Source organism: Cervus canadensis, chromosome 9 (assembly GCF_019320065.1).
Source record: "Cervus canadensis isolate Bull #8, Minnesota chromosome 9, ASM1932006v1, whole genome shotgun sequence".
NCBI classification, from domain to species: Eukaryota; Metazoa; Chordata; class Mammalia; order Artiodactyla; family Cervidae; genus Cervus; species Cervus canadensis.
The window spans coordinates 67,317,777-67,334,317 of record NC_057394.1 but is presented as its reverse complement, the minus strand read 5'-3'; the positions used below and the strand labels follow the sequence as shown (position 1 = coordinate 67,334,317).

The 16,541-nt window shown below is 37.8% G+C and overlaps 1 protein-coding gene across 6 annotated transcripts in view; it reads right to left on the bottom strand.

Moving 5' to 3' along the window:
• LOC122447612 (PHD finger protein 11) overlaps nucleotides 1–16,541 on the bottom strand; it is an 80,637-nt gene that overhangs the window by 43,066 nt on the left and 21,030 nt on the right. For 5 of the 6 annotated variants that reach the window (XM_043478302.1, XM_043478305.1, XM_043478301.1 and 2 more), the window contains 7 exons: nucleotides 12,990–13,106; nucleotides 10,668–10,837; nucleotides 8,956–9,172; nucleotides 8,331–8,430; nucleotides 6,855–6,948; nucleotides 4,363–4,673; nucleotides 574–662 (listed from right to left, as the gene is read on the bottom strand). In XM_043478302.1, coding sequence (XP_043334237.1) covers nucleotides 574–662; nucleotides 4,363–4,673; nucleotides 6,855–6,948; nucleotides 8,331–8,430; nucleotides 8,956–9,172; nucleotides 10,668–10,837; nucleotides 12,990–13,106 — 1,098 coding nt within the window. The remainder of the gene's footprint in view (nucleotides 1–573; nucleotides 663–4,362; nucleotides 4,674–6,854; nucleotides 6,949–8,330; nucleotides 8,431–8,955; nucleotides 9,173–10,667; nucleotides 10,838–12,989; nucleotides 13,107–16,541) is intronic. The other variant, XM_043478309.1, reaches the window with a different exon arrangement.

Sequence of the window (16,541 nt, the reverse complement as noted above, 5' to 3'; positions counted from 1 at the left end):
AAGTAGAAATTTTAAAAATAATCATAAATTATCCTGAATGAACCAAATTTTACTATAATCAATTTTCATATTAACATCATTAACCCTCCTCAACAATATGGTTTTCTCTCTCCAACATCCACTACTTAGGAATGCTCTTTTATTAAGGATAATCATTTATTTGAGTTTTATTTCACATCTATTAAAATCCCCAATAAGAAGAAACTTGTTAATATCCACAAGGGAGTAAGTGTGTTTTTAAAAAGAGTGGGCCCCAGCAATGCGCTGAGGCCTGGGGAGGTAATTTCGGGTAGTTTTGACTTAAAAGATGTAGCATTCTGCATCATTTATTCTCTGAACTGAACTGGCTGAGACCTGCAATTCTTAGCCTTTTTGGACATTAATTCTAAGAGGAAATAAGAATTAAAATTTCAACTATTTAAAATTTTATCACCTCTAAACATTTTGGGATGACTGAGTATCCTAGGGTACCAGAGAGTTGGGGCTATAGCATATATCTTTTTTTAATATTTTTGTACTGTTATTTTTAAAGTCACAATTTCAAAATTAATCATATTAAAAAAATTTTCAAACCTGTTGGTGAAGAACGCCACCAAGGGAAAATTTCTGTCATGTGTTTCTACAAAAACATTCTGTACCAAAAGATTTGGGCAACAACTATGCTGTTAACAAAAATAGACAAACACGTAAGTTAGACATAGCATAAAGTCTGATACATTGTTCTTTGAAGCATTAGAATACCATTCTGTTTCCAACACATCTTATTTTTATTTCTTTTTTTTTCCTGACTAGTATGTAAAATATCACAGCTCATTACAATTTTGTTGATGGTAGGAATTCACTCAGAAAGCCCTGTTTTGACATTCTTACATCTTGCCAGTAGAAATGAAAAATAGTAAAAACTCCTATTTATCATTATTATAAATGCATTTATCTTTTGATTCACCAATCCAGTATCTGGGAGTGTATTCGACAGATATATGTGCATATGTATCCACGTAAGATTATTTACTGAACATTGTTTTCAACAGTAGAGGATTGGAAGCAGTCCAAATGTCTATCTAAAGAGGATTATTTAAACTTCGGGACAGCCACACATTGAAACCAAATGCACCTATAAACAAAAAATAAATGAGGAGCTCTGTGTACTCATACAGAAAGATCTCCAGAGTATATTGTTAACTTAAAACACAAGGTGTAGGGCACTGAATGTAACATGCTATCTTTTAGGTAAGGGGTAGGAATAAGAACACATCCTTACACTTACTTGTATTTGTATAAAGAAACACTATAAGAATATACCAAAAAGTAATAAAAAATGATTTTACTATAGAGGGTGGATTGGGGGCAGGGTGAACAGGGGCAGCATACATTATTTTTAAAACAAAACAAAAAGTTTAATATGAAGAATATGTTATGACCTAACTTTTACATCATAGTCAAACAGATCCTTTGGAAAGGGTATCTATGTAGGTAATTGATTTCTCTGCTGAACACACCATTATTTATTGTTTTTCCAAGGCTTCTAACATGGTGATAACTATTTCCTATCACCACCAATCCAGTGTTATTTTGCTGCACATGAGCTGTTATTGCTACACAGTCATCTATCACCAGATTCATAAAGGGATTGAATCCCAGCAATATTCCTCAGACACATTTACCACTGTTAGATTTCAATGATAACTTCCTATCATCCATACATTTTTTTTCAGTTTGAGCCTGGTGAGCTTTACTCAGGGTACCTACTTGGCAGGGTCAGAGCTGCCGTGAAACAATTCTGTTTGTATGTATTCTCTAAGGTGTTCTATTTAAGTTTTTAAATCATGAAACTGGATTATCTATGTAGAAAATTAAATTTAAAAAGACAGAAAAGCCTTGTTTTTCTCCTCCTACAAACAAGGGGGGATCCAGATAGTGAGACCAACCATAACATTCCAGTGCAGCCACTATTCAACGTAACTGACTGGAAAGAAAGCCACGACAGTCCTTTGCTAGGGATCATTCTTTACTGATCTCCTGGCTCTCCTGGCATGTTTAGTAGCTTCCAGCATGTTTGGCAATAGTGTAGAAGTAGTGAAAGTGCAGGAGACCCAGATTCGATCCCTGGGTCAGGAAGATCCCATGGAGACGGGAATGGCAACCCACTCCAGTATTCAGAGAGGATTCTCTTGTTAACCAAGTATCCTTCTAACTAGGAGAGAGAAAAAGAAAAAGGCCAAACAGATTTCTCTAGAAAGAAAAAAAAGTTCTTTGGTTTCAAAGATTTTCTGACTTGAGAGTACTTTTTCCTCTGATGGCACATGAATTACATGTAAAATGATCAGTAAACATCAATTTCAAACCATTCAAATGTCACATTTTGAAGAGGTGTTGAGGGAATTCCCTGGTGGTTCAGTTCTTAGGACTCTACTTTCACTGCAGAGGGCACAGGTTTGATCCTTGGTCAGTGAACTAAGATCCTGTGAGCCAAATAGTACAGCCACAAATAAATAAATAAATAGGTCTTCAGTTTAGCAAAGGAAATACATAAAAGAATCTTGGGCTATGCATGCTTCCCATTATTTTAAGGGAAAAGTCAAAGCTGCCCATCCCACTAACTGAACCCCCCAGAGAGGAAGAAGAGCTCTGATACAGAGAAAAGAGGAAAATTAAGGCCATATTCAGAGATCAGTGAACCTGAATGGACCTTTCCAAAGGATGTGTGGAGGCTATCATAAAGTTCCCATCCTGCTTCCATGACTCCTCATCACCCTCCTGGGTAGGATAAGTCAGAACAAAGTAGAGCCCAGAGAGTAGGAGGAATGCAGGTGGCTTCTGCACGGTCCGGCTGGCCAAAGACAAGACAGTCTATATACACTGGGACTAGTGGTAAAGGTATTTTTCTTTTTTCCCCTGGAAAATTTCTGGGACTATACATTCTTTGAAAAGCATGTATGATGGTAGGAGGCAGGAGAGACGAGACTGGCAGTCTGATGGGAAAAGCTAGCTCCAATTCCACCCTACACAGTAGTTATGGCCAATAATACACAGTATCCCTCTCATCATGAAGATGCCAGGAGTCTTAAGTGTCAATGAACCTTGTGAAGTGAAAGTTGCTCAGTCGTGTCTGACTCTTTGTGACCCCATGGACTATACAGTTCATGGAATTCTCCAGGCCAGAATACTGGAGTGGGCAGCCTTTCCCTTCTCCAGGGGATCTTCCTCACCCAGGGATCGAACCCAGGTCTCCAGCATTGCAGGTGGATTCTTTACCAGCTGAGCCACAAGGGAAGCCCAAGAATGCTGAAGTGGGTAGCCTATCCCTTTTCCAGCGGATCTTCTTGACCCAGGAATAGAACCGGGGTTTCCTGCACTGCAGGCAGATTCTTTTCCAACTGAGCTATCAGGGAAGCCCAATGAACCTTAAATCAGAGAAATCATAAATATTCCTCTATATAAATGAAAATAAGTCTCATTACATATATCCCAAACATACACAGAAACAGCAAATGACTATGGCTTAGGAATAAAAAAAGAGTAAGATAGTAAAATGCAATATTCTGATAAACGCACTGGTTTTCTGTACTAAGCCACTGCTGCTGCTGCTGCTAAGTCGCTTCAGTCGTGTCCGACTCTGTGCGACCCCATAGACGGCAGCCCTCCAGGCTCCCCCACCCCTGGGATTCTCCAGGCAAGAACACTGGAGTGGGTTGCCATTTCCTTCTCCAATGCATGAAAGTGAAAAGTGAAAGTGAAGTCACTCAGTTGTGTCCAACTCTCAGCAACCCCATGGACTGCAGCCTACCAGGCTCCTCCATCCATGGGATTTTCCAGGCAAGAGTACCAGAGTGGGTTGCCATTGCCTTCTCCAGTACTAAGCCACTAAATCACTAAAAATTTAGTGAGAGTAAGTAAAACGTAAGTGCTCCCAACTAATTTTTTTAATAGAGGTATTTCTGAACAAGACCTTCTATTATATGCGACACAAAAGAAAAACTTATTCTATGTGCCCCATTGTTTTTTTCAAAGGAATGCATCTTAAAAGCCTTTCAGTAAATATATATGATTTTCTTACTTATCATTTCTTATAGTTTCTTGAAGCAAATGTTTACTGTGTGCTAGATACCGTTTAAGCACTTTATATATAATACATTTAATCTTCACAGCATTCTAGACAGTTATTAACTCCGTATTACTGAAGTGGGAAATACAGCATGGAGGGGTCAAGTGAGATGTCCAAGGTCATATAAGTAGAGGACTGGCATCCTAATCCAGGTAGTGTGGCTTTGGAATCTGTCAGTCATATTTTCCTCATGATTCTGTGAAGAAGCCTAGGGAAAAAATGTGTTTAGATATAGGAATCTCAGCCCACATACTCACATTAAGGAAGCGGCCCACATTTCCTTCTTTTGTGGCATCCAATAAAAACACATTCCCTTTATTGAACTTCTCTAGAGAATCAGATGAAGCATCCTTGGTTTCATTCGGTAACACTTTACCACAAAAGACCTGCTGGTTTTGACATGCTGGAGATTTTTCCTCTTGGGGCTTTTGTATTTGAACCTCATTCTTGTCATCCAGTGTAACTGCTTGGTGACATGTGCCCCCTGGTGGAGTTTCTTCTCTACACTTGGTTATATCTATCACATCGTTGTCTTCAGAATCTTCAACTTCGTTTGAGCTTGAGTCCTCTAATAAACATTTTGGAAGGAATTGTCAGGGAATATAATTGGCTGAGCAACACTGCTGAGAGTAACAAAACTAATTAACTGCAAGTTAATTATTGCTAATCCGTACAATGTATTAAGGTACACAGTATGTACAATGTATTAAGGTACACAATACTTCAGTTTTACAAATAAAAACTCTGAGCTTCTGAAGGCTTAAGGGATTCACTCAACTAACTAGCAATAATAATGAAAAGTGGGGTAAGAAACACAGAAATATCTGATTCTGAAGTCTACCTTTTCTATTACCTAACAATGCCTTTTTATGAATCTGTATACATGTTGCTGTAACTATACTTAAGCTCTACTTATAAATTGACTTCTCTTCAACTTTGGACTCTGCATTTAAATATATTCTAAACAGCTGTAACAGAGGGTTTAGGGAGCATTTTAGGCCTTTATGATACCAATGAAAGGCTGGGGAGACCCCGATAAGAGTCACCCACTCTAAGGCCCAGTAGCAATAACTACCGCTATGGATTTTGTATATGTTTTTGCTAGATGATCATTCAGTTATTACACTTTTACAAACAACACTACTTTAGAAGATGAACTGCTTATTCTTCTTATCCAATAATGAAAATAATTTTCCAAAATATTCAAAAGTATGAATGCATGTCAAATGGAATACCTAAAATTATTATTAAAAAGTCATTTGTGCCACCTAATTCAGTGGCAGAAAGAAGTTATACTTTTCTAAAATTAATGTTTTTGATGTAATCATCACTGTTTCTGGCTGCTTTTTCCTATCATGGGTTACTTGCAGTAATATTAATAGTACATATTAATTAATATTAATTAATTAATATTAATAATAATATTAACCAATAATATTAATATTAACAGTACATTTTGTAGTGCCTGCTATATGTACTGTAGTGGTCAATGAAAACAACAAAAGAACCAAGAGCAATAGTATTCAGATGACTTTCATGCATTAAATGGTGATATATCAGAATGTTGTCCTCAAATACACATCTTTGACATAAGAACTATTTTGAGCTAAGGGCAATTTGAGCTAAGCAGTAATACAGGAAAATCTCTCAGTCCTCTCCCCTCTCTGTCTAAAAACAGGATATAAATTTACAAAAGTGTCCTTCTTTCTATTAATACTAGGAAGGTAGGGAGTTGGGGGTGCATATGCCAAGGAAGCCCAAAGAGAGAAAAGGCCACGGTCAGTCAGTTCTTCACAAAGGGTCATGTCTCAGCAACATCTCTTCACTGAGGGATATACTGAAATGCAAATAAACTAAAGTCCAGTTTTGTCAGGTTTTAATATTAAATTGGGCTTCCCTTGTGGCTCAGCTGGTAAAGAATCCGCCTGCAGTGCGGGACACCTGAGTTCGATCCCTGGGTTGGGAAGATCCCTGGGGAAGGGAAAGGCTACCCACTCCACTATTCTTGCCCGAAGAATTCCATGGACTGTATAGTCTATACCATGGCAAGACTGGTAACACTGAAAGATGAGCACTCAGGGTAGCAATATTTTCACTTTTTACTAAGCATCCTCTGGGGCAGCACTGGCTGGAATACTGCAGGAGAATGTCATGTCTTAATTTTTAAAGGAGCCTAAACAAGGAGTTAGGAGATGGCTGTGCTGGGCAGGGCTTCCAAAGCCAGAGATGGACTGTGAGTGGTCCACACTATTCTCCTGCCCAGCATCAGGTCACGGTTGGCATCTAGACCAGGGGTCAGCAAACTTCTTCTGTATGGGGCCAAACAGTAAACACTGTGGGCTACACCATCTCTGTTGTGAGTATTCAGCTCTGCTACTATAGTGTGAAAGTAGAGACAATGTGTAAATGAAAGAGTGTGGCTATCTTCCGATACAATTTATTTAGCAACACTGAAATTATAATTTCCTATAAGTTTTGAGTGTCACAAAGTATTATTTATCTTCTCATCTCTTCTCGGTTATTTTAAAAGGTAAAAATTATCTTAGCTTACAGGGCATACATAAACCGGTGGTGGGCTGGATGTGGCCCACAGATCACGGTTTGTCGACCTCTGATCTAGACATATAGAAAGCCTTGTGATGAATGCAGCATTTTTGTAACAGTGTCTGAAAAAATGAGCTACAAGTATTGAGTAAGAGGGACAAAAAGGCAGAAGAGGCAGGCAACCACAGAATGAAACAAAGCCTACTTCTCATTTCCTTGGCTTTAGAGTTCAGATGTACTTGAGCTGGATTAAGTTCCCCATTATCTTCTGAGGTGACAGACTCTGAGGAAGTAAATCCCTTAAAAGAAAACAAGGAAGATTACTTGTTTAGAAAATTTTACTTTCTAGGTTAGGAAAAAGAATTTAAGTTAGCAGTAAGGCCTCTTTCATCAAGTATCAATCTCCATAGACTGCAGCAATTAGATTAGTTTTCAAAGACTCAAAACTGACAGCCCGAGCAATCTCTGACACGATGGAGCCCTTTTAGCTGTGTTCTACTCCCAGGCACTTTAGTGGGGCACAGCTATGAAAATTATAAGGACTGTCTAGACATTCTTGAGGCATTATAAATTCAAAATAAAATACAAATACCAACAGGTATGTCGGTATCCCTCAATTCTGATACCAGATGATAAATTTGGCTACCACTATAAGATGTGCAAAGATTAAAAACACTCTTTGGCTAGTTACTTGAAAGAAAAGGTTAAAGGAGCTGCCTAATCTCCATGAGTTGAGGACACTGCAATCACTTTACATGGTAATGATAACTTTCAAAAAGGGGTATTAGGTTTAGCACAATGCTTGGCACGCAACACATTTGACCATTACTATTCTTACCCATGTACTTCAACGGTCAACATATGTTGAGCACTTAGCTGGGTGTCAAGCATTGTGCTACACTAAGTTTCTAACGTTATCTCATTTAACCCTTTTAATTCTGAGACAGATACTATTATTCTAATAGTATGCTAAAAGAAATGCAGACAGAAGATGTTAACCAGCTAGTTAAGGTGCAGTGTTGGAGGGCAAACCAGCTCTATGTGATCTGGCCAATCTTCGCATAATGATGTGGAATTAAGGAGTTATCTTCTGTATGTTACTAGGCAGAGGGAAAATATTTGTGTACCACCTACATTAGAATTTTTATTTTTCACCAACAAGCCATGAACTACCATTTTGTCTGCCTGTTCTATTTCTTGCATCATTCTCTTAAGTTACAGTCTCTGACTAGTTATTCTTCTCAGGACAGACTGAAAAGTGTATCTTCAGAGGCTATCATGTAAAGTGCTGCTTTCTGGATGATTCTCTCATTAGACTGCTTCTGTTCTTTCTCCTACATCTCACAACCATATCTCCTCAACCTAAATTACTCCATCCTTCTTTCTTATGTAATACTATCACTTTAGCTTCTTCCATGAATTCTTACACTCTATAGCTCTCAGTCTCAGTAGATACACTGTCAGATCATGATCAACATTCTCCTTCTATATCTAAGTTGGGAACATGCCAACCGTTACTTAGGATACAAAGTCAGTAAAAATCATAGTCCTAACACTTCAACAGCACCACATTACAAAATAATAAAAGAAATCCTACACATTATTAAGTAACACAAACAATTTGAATTAAGTAGTAGTTAACGTTCTCAGAAGGGCACCATATACGTTTTGCACTTTTTACCATATTTTTCCCATTGTGTTGAATAATGACAGTCTTGGTTTTAGGACTTCTAATGACTGAATGATACCGAATTCTTGAAATGCTGTTATATTTCATCCCTCTGAAAAGGAAAACAAAGTTATTCTGTAAATCACTAAAAATGCTCTCTACTGTGCCCTGAAATAGAGACAGCATTACTGTTATGTAAATATTCATTAGAAATTAATCTAAGTTATAACACCTATGCCTACTCTTCACTAGAATAATCATATTTTAAAGTTAATCATTCTGGAAGTATATTTAAAAAATGAAGAAAATCTAAGAAAACCTTTGCAAATAAAATGGTGATAGAAAATAAAAAGAACTGCCAAAGTCATGACATCCATAAACAATCTGATTAAAGTCAAAGTTTTTAAAGATGAAGTTTCACAGATGGAAACTGAGGAAATACAGTATGTTGGTTAGATTTTTAAATTTAAGTGCCCTAGATTTCTCAGTGTTAAACTTACAACTATGAAGCAAACTGATATATAGGAGATACAGAAGTTGGAGTAGAAAGTAAGAAAGAAGAAAAAGAACGAACTACTCTTAATTGGTAGTAAACAGTATAGCTCAATCTTGACTGGGTTCCTACGATCTCACTCACATAACAGGCTCTTTGGTATTACTATGGAGCTTAGGTGGATACTCCCGAGTCTCCATACTTCCAGGACGCGCTTCCAGTTCTATTGGGATAACTTCAATCTCACAATCTGCAACTTCTATTTTCCTCTTTTTGGAAAACATATTTTTCATAATATTCTCTTTTCCATTTTCATCAATAGCATCAGGTTTCTCAGTGTTAGATCTGCTTAGTAATCTTCCTAAAAGAAAAAAGTAAAAGAGCTAAATATGACAAAAAGTAATATAATTACTAAGCAACAAAAGGGCATTTCTTCTGCTCTATTAGAACTGTGTATGGTGTACCTCATTTCTATAATGAAGGTAAACATTAATTCATCCCAGAATACTATTGTGAGAAATAATAAAAATAAAAGACCAAGAAGAGATTTCATATCTTCCAGTACATGAAAAAACACAGGAACAAGTATTTGTCTGTTGGGAAATAACACAGAAGATAAGAGATTGAGCTACAATAATATAAAACAAAAATACAGATCAGAAAGCACTCCAGGAAATTAGAGAGGTGAACTCTAGTCTTACAATTATAGCCTTTGTATCTAGTTATGAATGCTTTATCATTTAAAAACTTTATTTACAAAGTGATGTATTTAAATCTGTGGTGATATGTGCCTGTTCTCACCTTAAGCCTTAAATGTAATCAAAAGGTTAGTCTGAAGTTTATGCATTTTCTTTCAAGGAACTTAAAATTACAGTTAACAAGTCAAAATTAACAGCTAGATTAGAGAGATACCCTTAGGTGCATTTTCTAGCAATGTAGGTAAAGTCAGTAATACTTCCTGGACATCATCTGGCATTTTATGGTAAGCTAACTTTTATCAAAGAGTTACTCAGAAATATGAGAGACAAATGTCCAGGCAAGTTGTGCAGTATTTGTGTCTGTAAGTGGGATGTGCCAGGGATCCAGCTGTGACTGTTCTGAACTCAGGATTCTTGCCCTCACTGAAGTGAACCTGGAATTCCAGATGAGGAGGACTGCTCTGGTCCGTGCTGCCTGGGGTCCCACATTTCCTTCAGACTGCCTTGGGAGTCACATTTCACCAACCTTTCTCACTTCATGGTACACACAGAAAGTGAGGGCTTTTGCCTGACACTCTGGGGTAAAAAGAAGAGACTACTAGAGATGGACGTGTCTGGCCTGTGGGCTATGACCTGAAAGAATCAGTAATTGCACGACCGTAACACACTGGGGGGAGGCTTTGCTCAGAACATGGGCAACTCTCTATAGAATCCCTGAAATGGAGTGAACTGCCTTGACTGAATCATCACCTACAGGTATTCATTATAACATTAACTTGTTAAGTTCTAATAGCTCAAGATGTTGATGAAGACAGTCTTTGACCAATAATCTTTATCTTAGTAAATCAGTCATTTTTCTATTTAAAAGTTTTCTTACTTTATCCCGAAGCATCTGCGGCCACAGAGACCAAAAAACAAATCTCACGCAGTAACCCAAGTTTTATCCTTTATCCTTTCTTTTCTGGAACACCTGGTACCTCCTAACGCATGTCGTCCCTTCAGTGCTCAATTTCCCAGTCACTTGTCATCCTCTGATACCCCTCCTATATTGTCGCTCTTGCCCTTGCTATAAGATCTCAGTGGCCCTGACTAGTAAAATGGAGATTCAGAAATACAGATATTACCACAGCGTAATGTGAAAGTAAACCTTTGCTTTACCTGAATAAATGCAAACAAACGTCCCTCTGTCAATGTCATCTAGACAGCGCACTCCCCATCCCTTCTTCTCAGTTTTGAACACTTGTAGCCTTACTTGAGGTCCATGCTGGACAACTCGGTTTTGACACATTCGTCGATCACACTTGCATAATAGGCTGCATTCATAAATGCTTGTCAATAAAATATACAAGAGAAAAATCAATTAGACATCTTAAATTAAAAGCAAAAGCACTTTCTATTGCTACCTCACTAATAATTACTGAGGGAAAGAGACTAAGTGTGAAGGCTCCCAGGGCTAGACTGCCTAGTTCCCATCACAGCTCCAGCGCTCACTAGCTGCGTGACCATGGATTTAATCTCTTTGTGCTTCAATTTTCCATTTTTAAAATGGGGATTATATGGTACCACCATATAATATGGATTATATGGCACAGGGTGGTTTTGTGAAGATTAAATGAACTGGGTAAGTCAGACAGAGAAAGACAAATATCATATGATATTGTTTATATGTGGAATCTAAGAAAATGGTATTAATGAACTTGTTCACAAAGTAGAAATAGAGTCAGAGATGTAGAAAACAAGTTTCAGGTTACCAAAGGGGAAAGTTGTAGGGGGGATAACTCGGGAGATGGGGGTTGACATATACTCACTACTATACATAAAATAGACAACTAATAAGGACTTACTGTACAGCACGGGAACTCTACTCAATACTCTATAATAACCTATATGGAAATAGTCTAAAAACAAGTGGATAGATGCATAAGTGAATCACACTGCTGCATAGCCACAACTAACACAACATGGAAATCACCTATGTTTCAATAAAATTTAATTTTAAAAAAAGATTAAATAAGTCAGTATTTACAAGGTGCTTGAGACAATGCCTGGCACAGAATAAGGGTTCAGTTCAGTTCCGTTCAGTCGCTCAGTCGTGTTCGACTCTTTGCGACCCCATGAAGAGCAACATTCCAGGCCTCCCTGTCCATCACCAACCCCCGGAGTCTACCCAAACCCATGTCCACTGAGTCGGTGATGCCATCCAACCATCTCACCCCTCTGTCGTCCCCTTCTCCTCCTGCCCTCAATCTTTCCCAGCATCAGGGTCTTTTCAAATGAGTCAGCTCTTCACATCAGGTGGCCAAAGTATTGGAGTTTCAGCTTCAGCATGAGTCCTTCCAATGAACACCCAGGACTGATCTTTAGGATGGACTGGTTGGATCTCCTTGCAGTCCATGGGACTCTCAAGAGTCTTCTCCAACACCACAGTTCAAAAACATCAATTCTTCGGCGCTGAGCTTTCTTTATAGTCCAACTCTCACATCCATACATGACCACTGGAAAAATCATAGCCTCGACTAGATGGACCTTTGTTGGCAAAGTTATGTCTCTGCTTTTTAACATGCTGTCTAGGTTGGCCATAACTTTCCTTCCAAGGAGTAAGCATCTTTTAATTTCCTGGCTGCAGTCACCATCTGCAGTGATTTTGGAGCCCAGAAAAATAGTCAGCCACTGTTTCCACTGTTTCCCCATCTATTTGCCATGAAGTGATGGGACCAGATGCCATGATCTTAGTTTTCTGAATGTTGAGTTTTAAGTCAACTTTTTCACTCTTCTCTTTCACTTTCATCAAGACGCTCTTTAGTTCCTCTTCACTTTCTACCATAATGTGGTGTCATCTGCATATCTGAGGTTATTGATATTTCTCCCGGCAATCTTGATTCCAGCTTGTGCTTCCCCCAGCCCAGCATTTCTCATGATGTACTCTGCATATAAGTTAAATAAGCAGGGTGACAATATACACCCTTGACATACTCTTTTTCCTATTTGGAACCAGTTTGTTGTTCCATGTCCAGTTCTAACTGTTGCTTCCTGACCTGCATAGATTTCTCAAGAGGCAGGTCAGGTGGTCTGGTATTCCCATCTCTTGAAGAATTTTCCACAGTTTATTGTGATCCACATAGTCAAAGGCTTTGGCATAGTCAATAAAGCAGAAATAGATGTTTTTCTGGAACTCTCTTGCTTTTTTGATGATCCAACAGATGTTGGCAATTTGCTCTCTGGTTCCTCTGCCTTTTCTAAAACCAGCTTGAACATCTGTTAAGTTCATGGTTCATGTATTGCTGAAGCCTGGCTTGGAGAATTTTGAGCATTACTTTACTAGCGTGTGAGATGAGTGCAATTGTGTGGTAGTTTGAGCATTCTTTGGCATTGCCTTTAAGCATTAACAACACTTATAAGACTAAATAGGCCACAATGATAAAGTACCCTCCTTCAAAGGGTACTTTAAACACCCTGCAACAAATCCACAGTGTATCTTACCCAGTAGGTATCTGTCTCTCTAGTCTTTTATATTTATATCCAGTGGTTATTTTATTACTTGACAAGGTGCAAGTCTTGGAATTCCTTGCTGTCAGTTGAAGACATGCACATTTTGTTCTAAAAGGAAGACAATGGATGGAGAAGTCAGAATAAAAAAGCATCAAGAGAGTCTCTTGACAAAAGTATAAAGAACATAATTGTTTTTAAAACAGTTGTTTGGCTCATGGACTGTTAAGACTTCTTCCCTAAATAAAATAGGCCTCTTTGAAAGACAACATTTACCAAAAGTTTATAAATTAATTATAAACTGCCCTGTACCTCGCTTGCTTATGAAATAGTTAACTATAAGAGTTTTAACATTTCAAAATGAACTCCTTTCATTTCCGATTCAGCAGAAGCTTCATTGTGAGAATTCTCCCAGGTTTGCTCTCCTACAATGGATAAACTTAAACGTGTCTAGCTCAAAAGAACTTACATAATTTTCTGTATGTTTTATATTATCTCTCTCTCCAATGACATAAAAATAGATTGAGGAGACTGATGCCATGTATCTGGCTACTACAATCTGTTTTTCATAGCACTGCTAAGCAGTAAACATGAAAAGCTAAAAACAAATTTCCTCTCTAACTACTGAGATGACTATCTAACATGACAGGGACTTAACACTCGATAGGAGTAAGGAACCTGGGTATCTCAGGTATAAACCAGATATGTGACTACTGGTTAAAAATCTCTTGAATCTCATCTCCTGTGTTAAATAGCAAGTGACTTTAAGATCGTTTCCTCTATGATTCACTTCAGTATTTTTCTGTACATATATAATACAAGTCAGAGTGGTAACTACCATTTGCAACAGAAAAAATAAGCAATAAATTGATTGATTTGGATTCTATTTACAAATGTAGAAATCTATTGTTGCTTTTTCAATATGAGTTTGTTTGCAAAGTTTACAAAGTACAGGCAACACAAACAATAACACACACTCATTTTGACCACACAGAATCAGCTGTCATCGTTTTGTCTAGTCCTTTCTCTTGACCCTTGATCAGCATGGATTTGAACTACGCAGGTCCACTTTTATGTGGATATTTTTCAATAGTAAATAACACAGTACTACATAATCTACAGTTGGATGAAAACTTGGATGTGGAATTATGGATGCAGAACCGCTTATGTGGAGGGCCAATTATGTTACATGCTATATTTTTGAGGGCTGGCACCCCTAACCCCTGCATTGTTCAAAGTTCAACTATAATTTACCACATATATACTGTATATATGATCTTCCTTAAAAAAAAAAAAAGATAAAACTAAGCTCTCAAGAGGTTTGGTGAGGCATCCTTTATACTTTTACATATATATTTACCTACAAACAATACAATGTATTGTTTTTAAAAATTACCACAGTTATTATCCTACAACTTGTCTTTTCATTCAATATAATGCTTTTCAGATCCATCTTTTTAACTTTTCCACAGCATTTAGAATCACAATTAAACTGCTTCTAGTTTTCAATACAACAATGCTGCAACATCCTTATTCTTATGTCCTTGTCTAAGCATCTCTTGGGTAGCAGCTTTCATATTTGACGACGACTCACAGCAAGAAATGTCTTACATTTCTAAGAAAAGATCCTACAGAGGCATGCATATTTATATGCGTGTGTATATGTAAAGTAAGAAATAGCTGTAGCATATAAGTATCACTTACTTTCGGTACACATGATACTTTCTGTACAATTTAAAAGATTCTAGTTACAACCCGCTAAGTGATTTTACATCCTACTAAACTCAGAGCTTAGAAAACAATGCTCTAGGTATAAAAATACTATTGCTGAAAAGCAGGAATGCATATCTTCAACTGCTGTGTAATTGTTTGAACACCCTCTTAAGACCCCCACCCCCCACTAAATAACTGTCTGGCTTGGTACAGAATTCCAGTTTTATATTTATTTTCCTTCAGCATTTTAAGCTAATATGCCTTTTTGTCTTCTCTTATTTTTGATGAAAACTTCCTTGTCAATATATTTTTTCTCTTTTCCATCTGCTAGCATATTTATTCTTTGCCCTAGATACTTGTGAAGTTGCATCATGATATATTTAGATGTAGTTATCTTATTTTCCCTTTCTAGTACACAGTAGGCTTTTTCACTCTGAGGACTCCTGTCTTTCTTCAGTTCTGGAAAATTCTCAGCTATTATCTCTTTGAATGATGCTCTCTTCTCAGAGGTATGTTAGAATTTCTCATTGACCTTTCATATTTTTCAACCTGTAAATTTTTTTTCCTCGTATCTTTATCTCTTTGCATTCTGGGAGAACCCTTTAGTTTTGCTTTGCTATTCACTGTTTGTTTCTCCAGCTATACCAATGCTACCATTTAGTCCATCTATTTAGTTTTTTTTTTTTTTTAATGCATTTATTTATTTATTTGTCTGCGCTAAGTCTTAGTTGCAGCACTTAGGATCTTTAGTTGTGGTCTTTAATTGCATGCATGTGAACTCTTAGTTGAGGCATGTGGGATCTAGTTCCCTGACCAGGGACTGAACCTAGGCCCCCCTGCATTGGGAGTGTGGAGTCCTAACCACTGGGCCACCAGGGAAGTCCCTCTATTTAGTTTTTTACTTTCATAACCATATGCTTTATTTCCCATATTTCCAAATGGCTCTTTTACTTATACAGTATAGTTAAAAATAATCTCCTTCTCATTTCATGGATATTAATATTTTATCTCTTTGGACATTTTTAAACATACCTATTTTAAAGCCTCCTTCAGTCATATTCTACATTTATCTCTGATTCCTCGGGTGTGAATTCTGCCATTTGTTGGAACTTACGCTGCCTTCATGGTCCTAAATGCCTTTATGTGCTCTGAGTGTGCAAGATTATACTTCTGCAGAGGTGACTCCTGGGTGCTCCTCTACACTGGCTGTTCTGGCTCCGACCTACGGGTTTCACAGCTCTAAGCCTGGTTGTTATCAATCCAATTATACAATTGCAGGCCCTGTGAATTATTAGCCAACCTCCTAGCCTTGGGTAGGTCCCTGTCTCTGCCCCCCTTTCCTGAGAGCTTGGTGCCCACTCTCCACCATGCATGGGACATGTTTAATTCCCATTCCCGTCAGGATTAGAATCCCTGGCCATAGTGCTACTGTCCGATTCCAGATCCCCGTGAGCCTCAGCTTTTGCTTATTTTGTGACTTCTCTTGTAATCTGTGACCAAGAAACGAACACATGTATGCTGGTGGTGCACGTTACATGGGGATTCGTTTCTATGGTCTAAGGCAAAAATCACACACCATCAAAATTAGTTTTTAAAGAAACCTTGTTAAACTAACCATAAAGTACAGTAAACACTGTCTAACCCAACAGTTAGTTTTTTCCTCTAGCACTGAAGGAGACTGAGCTTGGCCAAATGTAGACAGGTTAGAGGCAATGCTTAAAAACAACAATTTATATTTAAACAGAATAAAACCTGGCACAGTGAAAGGTTTCCTCTATGACAAAACCTAAAGGAACTGGGCCAAACTAGATTTATGTATCTCATCTCACACTC